This window comes from Typopeltis vanoorti, chromosome 4 (genome assembly GCF_054136105.1).
Source record: "Typopeltis vanoorti isolate ZY-2024b chromosome 4, IOZ_Tvanoo_1.0, whole genome shotgun sequence".
In the NCBI taxonomy this organism is placed as follows: Eukaryota; Metazoa; Arthropoda; class Arachnida; order Uropygi; family Thelyphonidae; genus Typopeltis; species Typopeltis vanoorti.
Genome location: NC_143552.1, coordinates 168,140,856 through 168,163,092, shown reverse-complemented (window position 1 = coordinate 168,163,092; position 22,237 = coordinate 168,140,856). Strand labels below are relative to the sequence as shown.

Here is a 22,237-nt window from a genome sequence, read left to right as displayed (position 1 = left end):
AAAGAAATACACAGTGTGCCCATTAAGTAATGAGATGACAATTATTATATCAAAACAAAGAACTATATTTGGAAATGTCAATTACACAGATTCAAAATAATTTCCCTCCTACTCCACACAAAGTTTACATCTATCATATAGGGATGTTCAAAGACACAGTGGTGATCCTGAATGGAAACCTCCTTCAGTGTCTGGGTCATACTGCATTGAATGTCCTCAACGTTGCTGAAGGCACACTTCATCTTTGGGAAGAGGTAAAAGTTTGGAAAATTGGGGTGTTCGATCACACAGATTGACTGTGAAGCCAGAAACTACTTCACATGCAGCGCAAAGTCGTGCAATAGAAACCAGTTGTTGTTGTGGAACAGTTCTTTCCTGACACATTGCATGTGGGATACGGGCTTAAAGGTGTTGCATTACTCTTAAATAATACTAACCATTCACCTCAGAAACAAATTCATGGTGGATAATTCCAATAGTGTCAAAAAAAAAAAAACAATGACCGTTGTCCTGAGACATGATTTTTGAAAGCTGCTTTCTTCTGCCAGAGGGAAGACATTCAACACCATTCCATCCTTTGGCATTTCATTTCTGGATCAAACTGAAAACACCAACTTTCATCGCATGACAATTCTTTGCAACACATCGTGATCTTGATCAACTGCAGGGATGAAATTTTGACAACATGTGTGGCATAAACCATGAACAAAACTTTTATGCAAGTCTCTTTCTAAGACTAATCTGGCCATTTTCAGACTGTCACCAAGCTGTACAAGTGAGTAGCCTAGTGGTTATTCTCCTATAGGATGATAAAGAATCCATTTCAAATTTTGGAGAATGAAAAGCTAGAAAGAGAGAAAGAAAAAAAAAAAGAAAAGAAAAAAAGCCCTGAAGGCATGATAAAAATGAAATTAAAAAAAATTAGAATAGTATATAATGAGGTGACAAGAGAATTGTTTTGGTACATGTCAGGAAAAACATCTAAATTAAAAATTAATGAAATGAAGGATCGTGGGCAACAATTTCTCTAGCTTTCACCACATTTTCATTTGTCCATGCAGAAGCATGGTTCATCTTCCAGGGACTTTCCCTCCATCTTTAAATGTTGAAAACCAGCAGGACACCTGTGTATGGCTCAGACATTTATTGCAGTAAATTTTTTTTAGGCCTTGGTACACTCCTGTAGCAATTTTTTGTAATTTACAGTAAACTTTTTTCACAGTTCTTTGCTCCATGATACAACTTCTGACACACTCCACTCACACACTCTTACTTTAATGACTGCCACATAAAAACTGCAGCATCGCCCAACTTGAAAGTTGCACCTGTGATTACAACACTCTAGCATCAAAACTATAAACATGTTTGTTACTTTTATTCAAAGGGCTGTGCTGTAAAAAATCAATCTCATTACTTAACAGGCACACTGTATAACGAAGATGAGGAAGAGCAATCAGTAATGAATCAATGTGGTCAAAGACATGGAAATTTACTGGTAGTGTTATGTGAAATGAATACTCTTATAATAAGAAATAGTATATTTGAACATAAGGATGTACATAAAATGATCTGAATATCACAATCATATTGTAATCAAGGATGGCTTTAGAAGCTCACTCTGCATAGGAATAAGGAAATTTAAAATCAAAATGGAAAGATACATCTAAATTAAAAATGAATGAATAAACAATAATTTTTCTGTTATGATAAAGAATCCATTTCAAATTTTGGAGAATGAAAAGCTAGAAAGAGAGAAAGAAAAAGCCCTGAAGATATGATAAAAATGAAATGGGAAAAAATATAATGAGGTGACAAGAGAATTGTTTTGATACTAAGAAAGGACAAAAGAACAAATAGTGGTTATCAAAGGTGATTTATAAACTCATAAAAGAAAGGCATAAAATTAAAATAAGAGGAATTATGTGGAGAACATAGTAAAAGAATCACAGAAGGCTGAAGGATTAGGAGACACATTGTAAAATTGTATAAGGTGACAAAGAAAACATACTCTAGGAGAAGGAAGCAAGTAAATGCTATAAAGGATAAATAGTGTGCTGCTAACTAATGAGGATAAGATTGTTAAAACATGGAGAGTACATTTTGATGAGATTATGTAGAAAACGATATAACTGACATAGTAAGAAGTTCAACAAGTCCTGACATTGTTAGCATCCAGGAATGTGTTAGCAGAGCTAATCTCAGGTGGTATGGTCACTTAAACAGAATGGGAGAGGAAAGATTAACTAATCAAGTGTTCTCCACCAGGTTGGCAGAAACTTTACTAAGTTGTCTTTATCCCCATTGAAGGATGTTGAGGAGATTAATGTTTAAGTCATTGTTTATGAAAAATCATGAGGTTCTATTGTTAGAGTACTGCCACTGGCGAAGCTGTGAATAGGATTTGAAGTCAGAGAGAGAAGGTCACTGATGTAAAGGAGAAAGGTATGAGTGAGAGTACAGAAATCTGGTGTACTCCAGCAATGATGGAAAAAATCTGATGAGAGAAAGTCATCCACCATGACATGCAATGAATGACTAATGAGGAAGTTGGAAATTCAATTACAGAGAGGCCATAAGATGGTAGTCTGTTCATCAGGAGGCCTCAATGCCATACATGATCAAATGCCTCTGAAATATCAACAGCAATAACATGGGTTTTTCTACCATCTTTCTAAGGCTTGTGCCCAAAGGAGATCAGCTAGGAGGTCAGATGTAGAACAAGAATGGCAGAATCCATAATGGTGATCTCTAATTAACTGATAAGTCTCCATGTAGTGAAGATATTGGTTGTTGATAACCTTCTCCATCACCCTTGAAAGTACTGAGTGAGAGCAATGTGACGATGGTTAGATGGCTGACTTTTGCCTCCATTTTTGGGTACAGGCTGGATGAAGGCTTATTTCCATGCTGTTGGGTAAATGACAGTAGAATATGATAGCTTATATAGTCGATAAAGGATGGGAGTTAATTCTGGAGCACAACTGGAGGATTACCATCCGGACCAGGAGCCTTATTAGTATTGAAACTAATCAGGAAACCCTGATTAGTTTCAATACTAATAAGGTTTTCCATCCTGATGACCTTCTGCTGAAAGTTCAGAGAAGGCATGAAGTGGGCAATTTGTGGCAGTGTGGGATGTGATTTGCCTTGGTTGCTCAGGCAAGAATTGGAGGGAAAAAAACTGACACCAAGAGGTCTGCTAAGCCAAAAGGCCTTAACAAAGGACCAGAAAACTCAACTGCTGGTTGAGCAAGAGGCAAGTTTATTGCATTTCATTCTTATTAAGTATGCTTTGGAATCATTGATAACTTTTTACACTTGTTTCAGGCTGTTGTGTAAGGAGTTTTTTAATTTAAGCCATTGAACATATGCTGAATTTCAATCATGAACTGCAGAGGTGCTTTTTTTTTTTTTTTTTTTTTTTTTTTTTTTTTTTTTTTTGTTGTTGTTGTTGTTGTTATTGAGAACCAGGCTTGGATACAGGTTCAGGGTTGGCAGTGGAGTAGGGAATGGAGCTGTGTCATTCTGGTGAGGATTATTTCAGTTATTAGTTCACTGCAGATGCTTGGATTGGGAGAGTGAAAGCAATAATCTGAGCATGAAAAAAAGAGATAAAAATTCTGGAGGTGATCCCAGTTGGCATAATTGTAGCACCACATGGTACAATGCTGAGAGGAGGACGAATTGCAGAGAAGGAGACTTAAATTAATTTGTGGTCAGAGTTGCCAAGGAAAGAGCAAACATCCACAGTGTATTTGGAGAGAGAGCTAGTTAAAAAAAAGAAAAAGAAAAAAAAGTCCAGAGTGTTGGGAAAATGATGAGGATCATCTGATATTCTGGATGGTAGGTTAATTATTTGTGTTTAGATTATGACTGATGGTAAATGATTCAGCTTCACTTCTGGCTTGATCTATGAAATTGGAATAAGGGAACCAGTTTGTGTTATGGAGGTTGAAGTTCTCTAGGAAGACAATTTGGGTAATTAGTTTGTATATACTCAATTTTTCATGAATAAGTAGTCAAAAAGGGTGGTATGGTTGTCAGAGTTAAGGCAGTGGCAAAGGCAGGAAATGAAGGCTGTAAAGTGAGACAAGGAAATCTTGGGCCAGGGCAGATCAAAAAGCTGGGAGAGTCTTTGGCAAGGGATATCAAATTTTACAAACTAAAGAAATTGCCTGATAATGTGAAAGTGATCTCTAATAATGTGCTAGAGACTGAAAATATAGTCAATCAAAATAAGCAATGATAACCCTAATTCCACAGAAAACAGACTGACTAAATTTTTGAAAAGTGGAAGGGAATTATTTTACTGTGCTTGCTTATAGAAACGTTCTGTAAATTTTGATAGATTATTAAAAACAGTAGAGATAAGGAAGGAGCAAGTTGGTTTTAGAACAGGTGGACAGTATTGTATATCACATTTTTAGTTTAAGGAAATACTTAACAAAAAGTATAAAGAACTACAATATCACGATCATATTACATGAATCAGAGACATGGAACTTGACAAAAAAAAAAAAAAAAAGACAGGAGCTAAATTAAAGTTTTCCAAGTGTTTTCATAAAATATCAAAAATATTTTGACCTCAACATATAACAAATGATGAATTATATACACACTATGAACAAAAAAAAAATATATATCAACAGTGAAATAAAAAGACACAGATTGAAATTTACTGGACATGTACTAAGAATGAACACAGGCAAGATCCAAAGGGTAGCTTTGACATGGGATCTGAGAAGGGAAAAGGAAAAGCCCAAACTAACTTGAGAGAAAATAGAAAATGAAAGATGACTTGGTGGAAGAGATGAAGAGCAGCAAAAGAAGTCACACAAGATAATGGTAATTGGAGAATATGGATATAAGCTTTATGTACCATGGGACACAAAGGAGATAGAAGTCAGTCAGTCAGTTTACACAGCAGAGAAGAGAATGAATACCAGACATGCAGAACTGTTTTTAAGTAGGACTTGGAAAAAAGAACAAAGCTTATAATAATAGTAAATACCTGCTAGATTTCTGTTCAGCATATGGTATTACTAATATCATGTTTGAGCACAAAGATGCCTATAAATTCACATGGAAGAAACATAACAAATAAGAAAAATCTTGCTATGTTATTACTGGGAATTATTCTACTGTGAGTTCTACTGTAAATAGGATAAAAATTACCAGTACATTGAAAAGAAATGTATGAAACTTAAAAAAAATCAAGGCTAAGAAGAAGCACATACAGACTCAAAAATACAAATATGATTGTAAAAAAGTGAAATAGTTTGAAAACAAGAACAAAATCTTAATTCACTGGTAATCTGAAGAAAATGTAGTAATTCAGCAAGGAAGTCACATGGTGAAAGGGAGTTGAGGCAGATCTCCTCTTCCCAATAATCCACAAAGGTATTTTTCTGATGTCCTTCTGACATCAGAAAAATACTCATTAACCTTGATAGCAATAAGTCTCCTGGTCTTGATGGTATTCCACCACAGCTGTATTAAAAGCTTGTGCTCCAGAATTTACATCTGTACTGTATCATCTTTTCAAGCTGTCATACTCATCTGACATCTTTCCTGCAACTTGAAAGCCAGCTTTTATCCAGTCTGTTCCCAATATTGAGATAAAACTCAACCATAAAACTATCACCCTATTGCTCTGATCTCAATACTCTTGCAAATCATGGAAAAGGTCATCCACAGCTAACTGCTTCACTACTTGGAGACTCACCAATTACTTACCAATTAGTAATATGGATTCCATCATTCTCATTACACAGCAGATCTAGCCAATCTCACAAACCTTTAGATGCAGGTCATGGAAAATTTCCGAAAAACTCAAGTAGTCACTCTTGATATTTCTAAGGCATTTGATTGAGTCTGGCATCGTAGCCTTCTTACCTGACTATCATCTTATGGTATCCCTCCTTTTTGTGAATAGATTGTCAACTTCTTGTCATTCATTGCAGGTGATGGAGAATGATTTCCTTTCATTGGATTTTTCAATTAATGACAGTGTACCCCAGAGCTCAAGTGTGCTGTCATCTACACATCAATGATCTTCTTTCCCTGATATCTAATCAGCAAACAGCTTTGCCGATATCAGCACTCTTCACTCCTCTTTTTCACTTTTTAAAACGTATGGTACTCAGTTAATTCTCACTTCAAGGTCTTCTTTAACCAATGGCTTAAACACTAATCTCCCTGCCATTCTCAAGTGTAGTGAGGACAACCTGGTGAATTTTAATGCTACCAAAACACAATCCTGTCTCATTTCCAGGAAGAAAGAGCATTTCTCTCTCTCTCTCACTTCTGACAATATTCTTCCCATCACCCGGGATCAGTTTTCTCCTCCTGGATTTCTTACATCTAATCTATCCTGGCATAAACACATCAGGCCCGTACACTCATCAGTTTCTGAACAGCTTGATATTCTTGTTCGTTCCAAACAGTTCTTCTCTCCTGCTCAACTCCTAATACTTTATATATCTCGAATCTGCCCAATCTTAGAATACTGTTCCCACATTTAGGTTGGTGCACCTAAGACCTCCATCAGGATGCTTGACTGAATTCAGAAGTGAACAAGTCACATAACTGATGACCACTCCATCATCATCATCATCATGAGCTCTCTCCAGTCGCTTTCCCATAGGCATTATTCTGTTGCTGCATTATGTTTCTTCTATGGGTATTTCCATGGGTGCTGCTCCAGTGAACTGGTCACTACCATCTCTCCAGTTTCCTGTAATCATATATCAACAAGAGCAACTGCTAGTCAATACCCACACACAGTTTAACCCCAAAGTCATTAAACCAACTTCTCATCCCCTGTCTTCATTCACTAAACCTCTGCTCTTTGAATTAATCTCCCCCCATACTGTTTTCCCCATGATTCAGGTCTCCAGGTTTTACATCAACAAATTCCTTTCTTCCTTCTATTGTAAACTATTGTCTTATATCACCAATTGTCCACACATGACACTGTCGTGGCATAGATCTTGGAGACTCATGTGTGGGATTTAACATAAAAAATAATAATAAATTGTAGAAAAAAAAAAAAAAAAAAACAAGAGGAAGACTGAAATTTAGGTGGATGGACTGATGCAATTAATAGTTCTTAGAAGACAGAAATGTAAGATTTGACAAATGGAATCCTGGAAGGAACTCTGCAGACAGGAGAGCTCTGTAGATTTGTCAGTTTTAACTATGTCCACCTGGGTTTGAATTCCATTTAGGATATGAAGAACCTTCACCAGGGCTTTTCAACTGAAGGCACGTTAGCCCAATTCATACAGAGGTAGCAGAACTATGAAACAGGTTATTAGCCTTTTAGCATAACACACAAAGGAAGTCAATTTAGATAGGAGATAATGTACACTTAATCATTTGTATTATTATAGATTCTTGTGTCCCTTGAAAATACACAGCAGGAATATCATAACACTGATAAAAGAATTAATGAAACAGAAGAAAAAAAAATGAAATTAAATGAATGAAAGAACAAAAGAATTCTCAATCACATTTTCAACACACTTGTGCGACTGCTTTCAGAACTAAATATGACCATTCAAACTAAATATGTGATTCTATAAACAATAAAAATAACTAGCTGGCAGAAATACTTCAATCGGATTTAATTTCTAACCAAATATTCTATTTCAATGTTATGCTCAACAATATTCCTTCACACTAAAGATTTAAATGAAATATTTCGTTGTGAAATTATTTCAAAACTTGTTTTACAGAACATAATAACCATCCTCATCTCCAATGTAGATAAAGATTAATCAAATCCTACATTGTCACTGAGATATTAAGACGTATACATTTATACCTTTATAGGAAATAAATGCTGAACATAGTAATGGAAAATATTAACAAACCTGAAGAGGCTACAAATCTTCCACAGGGAGAGATGCTTCCACAGTAGTTACTAATGTGATGTGTGTCAATTGTAGCAAGCATTTCTCCTGTAACAAAATAGAGAGAAAATAAGAATGCATTACATGGTAGCCACATCCTATGTGAGAAAATATAACAGTGTACATAATAATACATTATAAGAGAATGTTCACTAACATTTCTCATCATTTTTAAATGAAAGTAAACAAGTATGTGCAAAAAAATATGCCTAGAACCTAACACAAAACAATCAATCTGCATAATCAAATGTACTGTACTTTTGAGGTTTGTCTAATGCAGCATTTCCAAATCTTTTCTTACGACGGAACACCTTAGTGATTTTTGTAATGCATCAATAATTAATTAAACATCAATTAAACATAAACATCATTAAATTAATTTGTGCTGATTTTCATTGACATATTCCATTCTGATCACCAAAAATTTATAATATTATTATAAGTACTTACGAGTGAATGCAGACTTTTTCTTCTGTGTGCTGGCAGTTTTCCCCTCCTTTTGTACATCCTGGAGTTTGCTTTGTAGGCTGGAGGTGGATGAATCACTATATGTTGCATTACAAACACCTTCAATAAGAGATTCCTTAACACCAAAATTAAACCAAGTCCCTTGTCTCTTATTCATATTAAAATTTAAATCTGTAGGCCTATTACTCTTAAAAATTCATGGCACTACGATTTCGAAGAAAGTATTCAGTATTACTAGATGTGAGAACCGGATACAGACTACCTTGATCTTCAATTTCAGTGGAAAAATTTTCTATATACTTCCTTGCTGATTGGTCACACATTTACAACGCAGATGTTATTTCGTTCAGTTTTGAGAAAAGAGAATACGGTGCCTATTCTTGTCATCGGCTTGCAAGCAATTTTTATGACTGGTCATAAACAGCGGTATTCCCTTTCCCAAATGTTGAAAGGTTTCGATATGTGAAAATTAACGATAATTCATAAATTCTTCCACGTTTAAAAAAACACAGCTTAGCAAACTAACATTTGCTACAGAGATGTTATTAGGCGTTCTGGGTGTGAGCTTTTCGACATATTCATGAATATTATTCTCCTCAGAATATTCATCATCATCAAATTCCTGCCCTTTACACTCAAGGGGGGTGTATACAGGATATGATAGTACAACATGAAAAATTTACATCATTACTAACTTCCTATCTACAATTTTCCTCCAAATCAGCCTGTTACTTGTCAAGACTTCAACATTATCAGATCTTATATTTCTATCGTCTAAGGCACTTTGTACCATATCAATCCACCTATATCTTGGTCTTCCTCTGGGTCGTTTTCCTGCCAACCAGGCAGAGAACACTTGTTTTGCTAATCTTTCCTCGCCCATTCTGTTTAAGTGACCATACCACCTGAGATTAGCTCTTCTAACGCATTCCTAGATGCTGACAATGTCAAGTTATTTCCTAATATCCTCATTTTTAATATGATATTGCCATTGATGCCATCTGTTCACACCTCTAATCTTTTTCAGAACTCTCATATCTGCAGTTTCTAGTCTTTGATCAAGTGTTTTACTTCTGACCCAGCTCTCAGATCCATAAGTTAAAACTGGTTTGAACACTGTCTTGTTGTTGTTGTTGTCTTGTCCTTTGAAGAGTCTTAGATGTTTCCGTGTGCTCTTTGTACTGCTTTGGCTATGTCTGTGATTTTGTTTGTGTAGAGCTGTTGTTCAGGATTAGGATCTATTTCTTGCAAGGCTGCTGTAATTGCTGGACAGGTAAAGATGTGAGTGGTATTGCCATTTTTGATTGCCTCCATAGCTGATCTTGAGTCACTGTAAATTATAATTCCTTCAGATTGTTGAGATGATGATAGATTTAAGTAGGCTTCTAGTGCTTTATTTATTGCGTAGAGTTCGCTGGTAAAATTGGAAGCGATTCTCCCAGATCCAACTTTTATTCTGAGAATATCTGAGAATATGACCTTCTTCCACTTCGTCCAATTTTTGTACACTTTTGCCCACTGGAGCCTCTTTTTCTGCATAGCCTTTATCAGCAGTTGTTTCTTTTTTGGTCTCTTGGCAGTCCTCCTGCTTCCAACAATATTTGACGGTCTGTCATGCCAGAAACATTAATTCCACTAGGTTCCAAGTCTCTATTTAAGTCTACAGCAGACAATCTTGGACTCCTTTTCCACCCACATTTTCCATTTTCTGTGAGTAGAAAAGGTACTTGTCTCCCTAAACCACTTTAAAATTGGATTAACAGTACCCAAACCAACACCACACACTCATTGGCAATTTGTCTTTCAGTCATGAATGTGTGCTGAGAAAGAGTACATATTTTTAAAAGCTTTCTTGGAGATATATCCATTTTATAACTACACAAAATCAATAAAACACTATAAAAGTCAACTTGTTTACACCATTAAAATGCACAACACTATTAATAAACATCGTTGCGACAGCTAAAACATGCAGCACTCAACCAAAATAGCAAACTAAAATCAAAACCAGAACACAAAAACACAAACCTTTATGAAAATTTGGCTTGTTCAGATTAATTTGTTTGCTACTGTACCATAACAGGAATGCAATGCATTTTGCAATTTATACCACTTTATTGCTCTAATAATGCTGGTATATAACTTGACCTGTTGGAAGTTTATCCACTTGGTTATACTATAAATTAAAGATGCCAAGAGAGTATATTCTTGGCATCTTTAATTTATAACCAAGGGTAAGCAAACAAAGTTTGCACCATAAGTATTTTCAAGACAGGGCAACTCGTATATAGAGGCTAATGACGTCACATCACTTGCCTTAGTGCAAAGTGCATAATGCAAAGCATTAAACATGTCCAAGAGTAGTATGGGAAAGGAAGTGAACCTTCCCATAATGCATAGCATTATACATGTCCATAAGGATATGTGCTTTGCATTATGGCAAGTGATGTGAAGTTATTAACCTCTATATACGAGTTGCTCTGTCCTGAAAATAATTCTGGTGCAAACTGGTTTGCTTTATCAACAGGATCCTAACTACACTAAGGAGAACAGATAATTCAAAAAGTACTATATGACAGGGGGATTTTAAAATGAATTAATAAAAAAGTTATTATACATTTCTTTGGGAGTTCATGTGTTCCATTAATCTGATATCATAACTCTGCATTTCTAAGGTTGAATATGTCTCTCAACACAAGTTAATAAACCTATTTTTTTTAGAATTTTTGTGATCATTTTTTAGTGAAATATAAGGTAAAAATGCCTGGGGCTATAATCATCAAATTCCTGATATGTACCCTTGAGGGGAGGGTATACAGGATAATTATAATAATGCTACATGAAAGTCACACCATTACTAACTTTCAATCGACAATTTCCTCCAAATTAAGCTGTTATCAGTCAATATTATCAGATTTTATATTTCTATCTTTTAAGGCTCTTTTTACCGCATCAATCCACCTAAATTTTAGTCTTCCAATGGGTCTTTTTCCTGCTAACCTGGAAGAGAAAACTTTTTTTGCTAGTCTTTCCTCTCCAATTCTGTTTAAATGACCATACCACATGAGATTAGCTCTGCTAACACATTCCTGGATGCTAGCAATGTCAAGTTCTTTCCTAATAGCCTCATTTTTTAATATGATATTGCAAGTGATGCCATCTGTTCATGCCCCTATTCTTTCTAAGGACTCTCATAGCTGCGGTCTCTAGTCTTTGATCAAGTGTTTTTACTTCTAACCCAGCTCTCAAATCCACAAGTTAAAATTGGATTGAACACTATCTTGTATACAACTAATTTAGTGTTTTGACTAATTTTTTTTCTTATTCCATATAAATTTACTCAGCTGACTTCCTACCATACCAGCATTACCAATTCTGTTCTGACCTAATGACCAATCCTCACCTTCTCGTGGTGCACCCTGTTGGGTATCTACCTGGATACTGAACGAACGAGGATGGGCTGGCAATTTGGGATTTAGCCGACCAAATTGTATTCTTATTGGTTAAACCAAAATACAAAATGATGGTACAACATGACAAAATTTCATGCCAGCTAAGACGTCGCCCGGTTAAACAAGGGCCCCCCATTGTTTTTGCCAGGGAACCAGAGCGAACAGCAAAAAGTCAGCTACTGGAACAAATCTGAAAATACACCCCGACTCAACATCACCAGAGTTAAAGATCGGTACTATCAACATAAGAAGCCTGAATGACAAAGATATGGAGCTAGCTGAGGAATTAGATAAGTACCAGATTGACATAATAGGGGTGACTGAAACAAAAAAGACAAAAACTGGTGAGATCTTTCTGAGCAATAAATACAAATGTTATATTCAAGGCAATGACAATCAAGGAAAAGAAGGAGTAGCCATAGTATTCAACACAAAATACGAGGCTAATCTTCTTCAATGGCAGTCAGTCTCAAGTAGAGTAATGTGGGCAAATATGAGAATGGGGAACTGAACAATGAGACTTATTTGTGCCTATGGTCCCACAGAAGGTTCTACTCAGGTAGAAGTGGAAGAATTTTTTGATGCTTTAGAAAAAGCAACTGACACAATGAAAAAGGAAAAGTTGGCCCTTGTTGGGGATCTAAATAGCAGAGTAGGAAATGATTGTCAGACATATAAAAATATTTTGTGAAAATTTGGAGAAAAGAGCAAAGCTAATAATAATGGCAAATATCTGTTGCATTTCTGCTCAGGACATGGATTACTAACACCATGTTCCAACGTAAAAATTAGCACAAATTTTACATGGAGAGAAGAAGCAAGGAATAAGAAAAGTCTTATTGACTATGTTATTGTTGATAGTGATGTTTTCTCCCTGGTGCAGGACACCAGAGTGTACAGAGGATTTGAAATTGGAAGTGATCACTATTTAGTCTTGAGCAGGATAAAATTGAATTTCATATTGAAAAGAATAACATGTAAGAAAGTTTTAAAGTGAATAAAAGTTGAGCAGCTCTCAGATATGAACTGTAGACTAAAATACACAAAGATTAATGAAGAAAAAATGAAAGAATTTGAGAACAGGAACCAAACCTTGGAGATTCAGTGGCAAGCCTTGAAGAAAACCCTGACTGATTCAGCCACAGAGGCATGTGATGAGGTTGTCTGCAAGGATAGAAAAATCAGAACTCCATGGTGGACACAGGAAGTTAAAGAGGCAGTGAAGTAACAGAAGAAGGCTATCAAAGGTTCCTGGCAAATAAGTCAGCTTGTGCTCTTAGAGAGTACAGACACAAATATAAGAAAGCTAAACATTGTGTAAAACTAGCTAAACAAAAGTCATCGTAGGATTCGCAAGAACATAGAAAATAAATATCAAGAAGGTAGCAAAATATTCTGGAGATTGTTGAGGAGGAAAGAGTGCTGTAAAAGGAGTTAGAGATGATAAAGATGACATGGAAACAGGAGAAAAAGATATCCTTGAAGTATGGAGTAATTACTTTGAAAAACTGCTAAATGAAACAAGCACTGATGACAGCACAGTGATAAAAAACACTGACCGGGCATGCAGTCAGGAATACATATCCATACTTGATGTAGAAAAAGCTATCAAAGGCTTGAAATGTGGAAAGGCAGCAGGAGTAGATGATATTCGACCAGAAATGCTGAAGTATGGTGGTATTCAAGTCTTACAGTGGCTGCACTGCATAGTTCAGAATGCCTGGACAGAGGGACGAATTCCCAATGATTGGAGTAGAGCTCTCATAGTACCCATATATAAAAAGGGAAATAAAACTGAATGTGAGAATTACAGAGGTATGTCCCTACTGAGTGTTCCTGGTAAGATATATGGAAGTATACTTGAGAAATGGTTGAGAAGAATTGTGGAAGAAAAGCTTGGTGAAGAACAAGCTGGATTCAGGTCAAATAGAGGCTGTCAGGATCAGATCTTCACTTTACGACAATTAGTGGAGAAATCATGGGAATATAACAAAGATCTGTATTTAAGTTTTGTCAATTTGGCAAAGGCATATGACAAGGTGCCAAGAGAGAAACTATTCAATACGCTACAGTTACATGGTGTCGATGGGGCATTATATCACGCAACACTTAGTCTTTATTTGAGTTGTAAGTCAGCAGTTAGAATTGAAGGAAGTTCAGGAGGATGGTTTAATGTTAAATCTGGTGTGAGACAAGAATGTACATTATCCCCTCTGTTATTCATTATCTATATGGATCACATTATGAAGGAAAGTGGTATTAAACATGATATCAAAATTGGAGATGTTAATGTCAGCTCTTTGCTTTATGCAGATGATGTTATACTTCTAAATAAATCCACAACAAGTCTGCAAGATTCTCTGACTAAATTGAATAACTGTTGTAATAGATATGGTATGAAGGTCAGCAATAAAAAGACAAAGACAATGAAAATAGGCAGAATGGTTGAAAATGTCAACTGTGTTGTGAATGGGAAAAATTGGAACAAATAAAACATTTCAGCTACTTAGGCATGATTTTTTGTGAAGATGGTAAATTAAATATAGAAATAGACAACAGAATCAACAAAGCTGGTATGGTAGGAAATCAATTGAATAAATTCATATGGAATAAGAGAAAAATTAGTCGGAATACTAAATTAGCTGTATACAAGACAGTGTTTGAACCAGTTTTAACTTATGGATATGAGAGCTGGGTCATAAGTAAAACACTTGACCAAAGACTAGAGACCGCAGATATGAGAGTCCTGTGAAAGATTAGAGGCGTGAACAGATGGCATCGATGGCAATATCATATTAAAAAAGGATATTAGGAAAGAACTTGACATTGTCAGCATCCAGGAATGCGTTAGCAGAGCTAATCTCAGGTGGTATGGTCACTTAAACAGAATGGGCGAGGAAAGGTTACCAAAACAAGTGTTTTCTCTGCGAGGTTGGCAGGAAAACGACCCAGAGGAAGACCAAGATAGGATTGATATGGTACAAAGTGCCTTAGACGATAGAAATATAAGATCTGATAATGTTGGAGTCTCGACAAGTAACAGACTGATTTGGAGGAAAATTGTAGATAGGAAGTTAGTAATGATGTAAATTTTTCATGTAGTACTATCATATCCTGTACACCCCTTGAGGGTACATGGCAGGAATTTGATGATGAACCTACCACCTTCACTAAAAATTGCGCCTAAATAGCTGAAATGTTTTACTTTTTCTATAGGTTCACCATTCAGGATACGGTTGATGTTTAGAAATTTTTCTGCCTATTTTCATTGTCTTTGTCATTCTATTGCTCATTTCATACCAAATTAATACAATAGTTATTCAATTTAGTTAGAGAATCCAGCAGACTCTTGTGGCAGATTTATTCAGAAGTATAACATTATATAACATAAAGTAAAGTTAACATCGCAGATTTTGATATCAGATTTAGTACCACTTTTCTTCACCATGTGATCCATATAGATAATGGATAATAGTGGAAGATAATGTGTACCCTTGTCACACACTTGATTTAACATCAAACCATGTCCCTGTACCTCCGTGAAGTTTAAGTGCTGACTTACAGCCCGCTTAAATAAAGACCATGTATTGCTCGATTATTATGCCTCATTTACACCATACTGTAGCATTTTGAAGAACTTTCCTCTTGGCACTTTGTCATGTGCTTTTTCCAGATCAATAAAACTTAAATACAAACCCTTGTTATATTCCAAAGATTTCTCAACTACTTGTCTTAAAGCAAAAATCTGATCCTGACAATCTATTTGGCCTGAATCCAGCTTGTTCTTCACCATGCTTCCCTTTCACAATATTTCTTAGCTGTTTCTAAAGTATACTTGCATAAATCTTAACAGGAATACTCATTAGGGAAATAAAAAACTGCTGAAATAAAACCAATTCTCAAGTTCAGTTTTATTTCCCTTTAATGTATTATGAGAGCTCTGCTCCAATCGCCTGGAATTTGACCCTCTGACCAAGCCTTCTGAATTATGCAAAACAGCTACTGGAAAACTTTGAAATCTCCATATTTGGGCATTTCTGGCCAAATTTCATCTACTCCAGCTGCCTTACCACATTTCAGGTTTTTGATGACTTTTTTTCAACTTCAAGTATGGATATTTATTCCTGACTGCATTCCTGTTACGAGTATTCTACCATCATGCTGACACTGCTTGTTTCATTTAGCAGTGCTTTCAATATAATTACTCCAGACATCTTCTTCTTTGGCACTACAGCCCCATGTAGGGCCTTGGCCTCCCATTGGGTTTCATAACTCACTACGAGGTGGGGTCGTTATCCCCATTACAGTTTTCATGTAACCTTTATCATCTCTGATTCCTTTTACAGTATTCTTTCCTCCATTTCTAAGCTTCTGAATAGCTTCCAGAATATTCTGCCACCTTTCTGATATTTACCTTATTTTTCGCCTTATAAGAAGCACTTTTTTTTGTACCTCAGATTTATCTGAATATTGGATGCATCTTATAAACTAGTACAGCTTACGGTGTATCATCACTTGTCAATAATGCATGATCGGTTTGAATAGTTGCATGGTTGTTAACGGTCACACATTTAAACACTAGTAATCAATACATTATTAAATCTAAATATTTTTTATAACCCATGGACTCTATGAAGCACAGACATAGCTATACAATTGTGTTTAAGTGTAGTGTGATTGAATATGCAAAAAATAATGGCAATACAGCAACAGAGTACACTTTGGGCCTCCACCTACAGAATAAAATGGTATGAACTTGGATGAAACAAGAGCAGCAATTAATAAAAGCAAATTCTAAAAAACACAATCTCTTCAGAAAACCGGCAAAATGGCCAAAAAATGAATTAAAAATTTGGATAATGGATTGAAGAATATCGGGTCAGTGCATATCTACAAAATTGGTAATTCAAATTCAAAATTATTGCCAACAGAAAGAAATATCATTTTACAGGGTTGCTTTAGATTTATGAAGAGAAATCATTTATGCATGCATGCAAAAACGAAAATATCACAAAAAATGCCAGACAAATTTGAAAATAAAGGATTGAGTTTCACAGATTCATCATAAATGCTAGGAAACAATGCAGTTTTGAACATGAAGTATGTCTGCGAGTCAACGAGACTGTTGACTCCAAGTGGGGGGGGGGGGACATTATTATTAAAACCTTTGGTCATGAAAAAAAACCCAATATACTTATTTAACACGTTGACCGCCGTATGAATCAAATACGATTCACACTACATTTGTTCAATGCGTTGCGTGAATCATATCTGATTCGCATAAAGATTTTTCTTTCAGGCCGTGTAGTTCACCTGTGATTCGTATCTAAATGAAATGCTTATGGGTAATGGAAATGTGGGGCCTGGTAAACAGGTTTATATGGTTAGCACAGTAGAATTTCAACTACACGACCTATTATAGGGGTTTTATTTTTACCTGATTTAGGCCAATTTCTAATGTTGAATAAAACAATAACAATGGTGCTAAATATTTATTTATAATATATGTCATTAGAAATGTTACAAATCATAAATTTTTCTTCTAAACAATTGAAAAACTAATAAACAAAAAAATGTCAAATAATAGACAAATTGATATGAAAAAAATAATTAGGTGAAATTATTATAACAATTACAAACTACAGTTATGCACAATAGTAAAACAACGAACACAGTAAAATTTTTTGCACTGAACACATTTCCACCGTGTTTGTGTCGCCTTAGATGTTGCATATTTTCTATTATGTTCTTCGGTTAACTTTTTGTAGCAAGATGTACATCTTCTCCTATTACTGGTACCAACCTCTTCTAAAATATGTTTTTCCTTGTCTGAAGTCGAAGCGACATTATTTTCCTTTGGTGTAATTCCTAATAACTCTTTTGCGATTTTTTCTCTAAATTCTGTGATGCTAATGTTTTTATCAGTAACTCGCTTATATACTATAAAAGCGTTCACCACAGCAGAACCTAAAAGAATTTCAACTGCGAGTTTTCGATACCATTTCACACTTCTTCGAAGACAAGAAGCATAGGCTTTTATCTGATCAGATAGATCAATAAAACTTTTGCTTTTGTTATAGTCCATAATAGCTTCCGGCTTTTGCACTTCATTACCATTTCTTGCTGTAAGGGATTTCATTTTGTTTGTGTGTTTTGTTGATAACATAAGCACTTCACGTTTATCGCACCATTTTATTACCACCACCCCTGTGTCACTTTCTTTACCAATTATTTCACCCTTTTTCAATTTCTTCTGGGTAACATCCTGTGGAATTCCCTTTCGATTTTTTCTCAAAGTGCCTACAAGGTGTGTTTGTCTATTCAAAAGTTTGTGCGCTAATTCAATACTGGTATAATAATTATCTACAAATATTGTGCGTCCATGGTCAAGAAGATTCTCACAAAGTCCCATAACAATTGAAGTTGGAACACTATTAGTAGCATTGGTCTTTTCTGCGCCGCAGTATATCTTGAAATCATATGTATATCCATCTTCAATACACAATTTGAATAGTTTTATGTCAAATTTGTGTCGTTTATTCTTGATGTACTGTCGAAAGGCAATACGACCTCGGAAAGGAACTAAAGTTTCATCAACGCAAATATTACTCGAAGGCGTCATTATTTTCTGGAAATTTTTTCTTATATGATTTATGAGAGGTGTAATTTTATAAAGTCTTTCAGAAGTATTTCCACCCTCGTTGTCTGTGAAGTGCCAGTTACTGAGAAGAAGATCGAACCGATTCCTTGACATAACTTGTTTGATTTCTGTAGAATAGAGGATGTTATTCGACCAATAACACTCTAATTTTGGCATCTGCACTAAACCGAACCAAATTTGCAGACCCAAAAATATCTTCATTTCATTGGGATTTGTGTTTTTCCACTTTCTTATCCTTGCTTTTGGTAAACTTCTCTTACTGAGTTTTTGAAGAGTGTATCTGTTAGTTTCTTGCACCATTAGGTCCAGCAGTCCTTCATCAACAAACATAAAAAAGAAGTCTACAGGCTGTTTATCATGCATTTCTTCAATAACATTTTGTTTTATTCCAAAATTATTATCCACAAACTGAAAATGTTTTAGTTTATCACCTGTAATTTCATTCCATTGTAGGTCGGTTGAATTCACATTTCCAAGTATTTCATCTGAGGAATTTCTTATAACATCATCAATTGTTTGGTCTACAGAATGAGCAGCAGTAAACTGAGATGTACTAGGAGCGAAAACTTCGGTATTACCAGTTGTAGATACTTTTATTCTCTTCCTAGCAATGAGAGAATCAGAATCTGAAGACACAGAACTAAGATCACTTCCGTAGTAACTTTCCGTAGAATATTCATATGGTTCGTCATCAGATAGAACTTCATTTATCAAGGCTTCTAAATGACGTTGCTCTTTTTCGTAGTCTCCCATATTAGGGCAATTTATAACAATATTTATCACTATAACACTTTTATTCCACCGGACAAAACACTCAACACATATAACTGTTCGTAAGCGTCATATATATCCAAGTTTGACCTTGTGTGAAGTGCGAATCACGTGTGCACCGCTCGGCCCAGCAGTAAAAAAATTCTTCTCAGGCCGCGCGGTGCACACGTGATTCGCACTTAAAAAATCTATTTAGCTGCATGAAATAAATAAAAAATCATAAAATATGATTATTTTATGTTACTTTAAGCAAATTGTAAAACAAAAAGAAGTTGGCCTGGGGATCAAAAAATTTTTTAACATTACGGCAGTCAACGTGTTAAGTTAAGGGACATTATATCCCATATTGTTTCTTAGCCGAATATAGAAACTATATAAAAAAAGTTCAGCGATTCCAAGCGTAAGCAAATACCTGGATAGAGCAGCAACTGACCCGTGAGGGTAGTGGAAGCTGAGGCAACTCATAGAAAGGGTGGAGCAAGCTCCGATCGCTATTCTTGATATTTACCCATAATGTGAACTTAACTCCTAGGAGCTGTATTATTGTTCAACATTATGAGAAGGTCACTACCCAGACCGGTTTCGACCTTTTTTGAGGTCTCATCAGTGAGTAGGGAGACCAAGTTAATACCAAGTTTGTAGCGAACAGAACTTTACATATAAATAAACTTTATTTATATAGTTTCTATATTCGGCATGAAACTCTTTGAGTTTCTTATTCGGCTAAGAAACAATATGGGATATAATATCCCTTAACTTAAATAAGTTCATGTCGCCGAATTGAAGCCTTTGGCTCTTCATTATAATTAGTAACCCAATATACTGTTTTGTCATGCTTGAACAAAACTGCTACCTTTTTTAATTTTTAAAAGAAAAACAATGCCCAAAGTAAAACTTCCTAAAGGAGTTTATATTAATATTCATCCAAAAGGATGGATGGATAGATGGATGAAGTTATGGATAAAGAAGGTGTGGTCCAGACATCCTGGAAGTTTATGTCAGAAACCTGCTTTGTGAATATACAATCAGTTTAGACACCATAAAACTGAAGCTGTTATAAATGAACTTTGCAAAATGAACATAAAATAGCTCTAATCCCAGGTAACGTAAATGCTAATTCCAAAGAGGAGCTCCAGCTCTTTGGAAATAGTGTTTACATCCATAATGCTAGGCTGTTAAAAGAAAGACTGTTTTGAGTCAGATTCTAGCAATGATTAGAGGAACTTTTTTTTAAGACTTTCTTCAAATGATTCCCCAGTTAGTCAATCTCTGGCATGGGCAAGCAAATTTTTTTCCTGGAAACTCAGGTTTTTCACCTAGTTAACCATAGGATCCTGTGTTTCAGACAATAATATATAGTATTAGACATATTAATCTCCTTAAGGTTGAAAACAGTGTGAATGGTGGGATTCCAATAATGCACATCAAAAGAAAGTGGGCTTTGCATTACAGGATGCTAAGGCAATTGATGTGAAGTAAATAGCCTGTATATATAAGCAGCCTAGTTGTGACAAGCTTATTTGCTTACACTTGGATAAAGGATTAAACAAGAATATAATTTCTTGGCAAGTATAATTAAAAAAAAAAGCATATTGAAAGTTCCTAGGAACTTTGCTTTAAGAGAATACAGAGAAAAAATGTAAGAAAGAAAAGAAATATGTAAAAGTAGCTGAACAAAAGTAATGGGAAGATTGGTAAGAATATAGAAGATAAATATCAGGAAGGTAGCAAAATGTTCTTAAGCTATTGAAAAGCTTCAAAACAGAGGAAAGTGCACTGTGAAAGGAATCAGAAATGATAAAGGTGACATGATAACTGAAGATAATCATATATTGGATGTCTGTAGTAATTACTTTGAAAGACTGCTAACTGAAATAAGAAGTGGTAGAAGATATTGAAGAGGAATACAATCGGGATAAGGGTTTTATAGCGGCTGCACTAAATAATTCAGAAAGCCTAGTCAGACAATTAAATTCTGATTGGCTGGGTTAAAACTCTCACGGTACCTATCTACAAAAATTGAAACAAATTGAATGCGAGAATTACATAAGAATTTCCTTAATAAGTGTTGTGAGTAAGATTTATGCAAGTATACTTTGACTATCAGAAGATGTCAAAGAAAAATTGTGGAAAGGGAAAGATAGAGAAGAACAAGCTGGATTCAAGCTAAATAGTCATCACCAGGATCAGATTTTTTTCTCTCTAACACGGTTAGGAAATTCTAGAAATACAACATGGATCTGTACTTAAGACACACATATCTTGAAAAGGTATGACAAGATGCCAAAAAAAGATGTTCAGATTACTAGAATTATATGGTGTAAATGGGACATTATACAGAGCAATATATAGTATTTCAGTGTAAATATGCAATTAGAATTGAAGGAGGTACAGGAAAGATAGTTTGATGTAAAATCAAGTGTAAGTCAAGGGGACATAATCTCCACAGTTGCCCATATGGATCATGTTATGAAGAGAAGTGTTATGGCAATAAATTTGATAAAAAAAAAATTTTTCTATATGCAGATGATGATCCTAAATAACAGATGTGGTATGAAAATCAGCAATAAAAAAGACCAAGAATATGAAAATAAGCAGGAACACTGAACACATCAGTGCATTCTGAATGGGAAACCTAGAGAGAGTAAAACATTTACACTATTCAGGCAGAATTTTTAGTGAAAAGATGGTAAATTAAACAGGAAATACACAACAGAATTACCAAAGCTAGAATGTTGGGAATCAAATGAATAAATTTATATGGAATAAAAGAGAAATTAGGCTAAACACTAAAGCAACTACAGGGTGTTCGGGATAAATTTGACATATTTATAATTAATTATATTTTTCCGTAAGTTACATGTATTAACACACACTTCTCTTCATTTAAAAGTTTGGACCCTTCTTCATTCATATACAAGATGTCAGAAAGGATGGATAGCTGGAACCCACCTGAATCATGGAAGAGA

General features: G+C 35.2%; 1 protein-coding gene across 1 annotated transcript in view; it reads right to left on the bottom strand.

The window, feature by feature from the left end:
* The window catches only part of LOC150107834 (transducin beta-like protein 2), a 261,182-nt gene that overhangs the window by 168,948 nt on the left and 69,997 nt on the right, over window positions 1-22,237 (bottom strand). Inside the window, exon 5 of the mRNA XM_090391583.1 lies at window positions 7,878-7,964. Within this exon, the coding sequence (XP_090247709.1) occupies window positions 7,878-7,964 (87 nt within the window). The remainder of the gene's footprint in view (window positions 1-7,877; window positions 7,965-22,237) is intronic.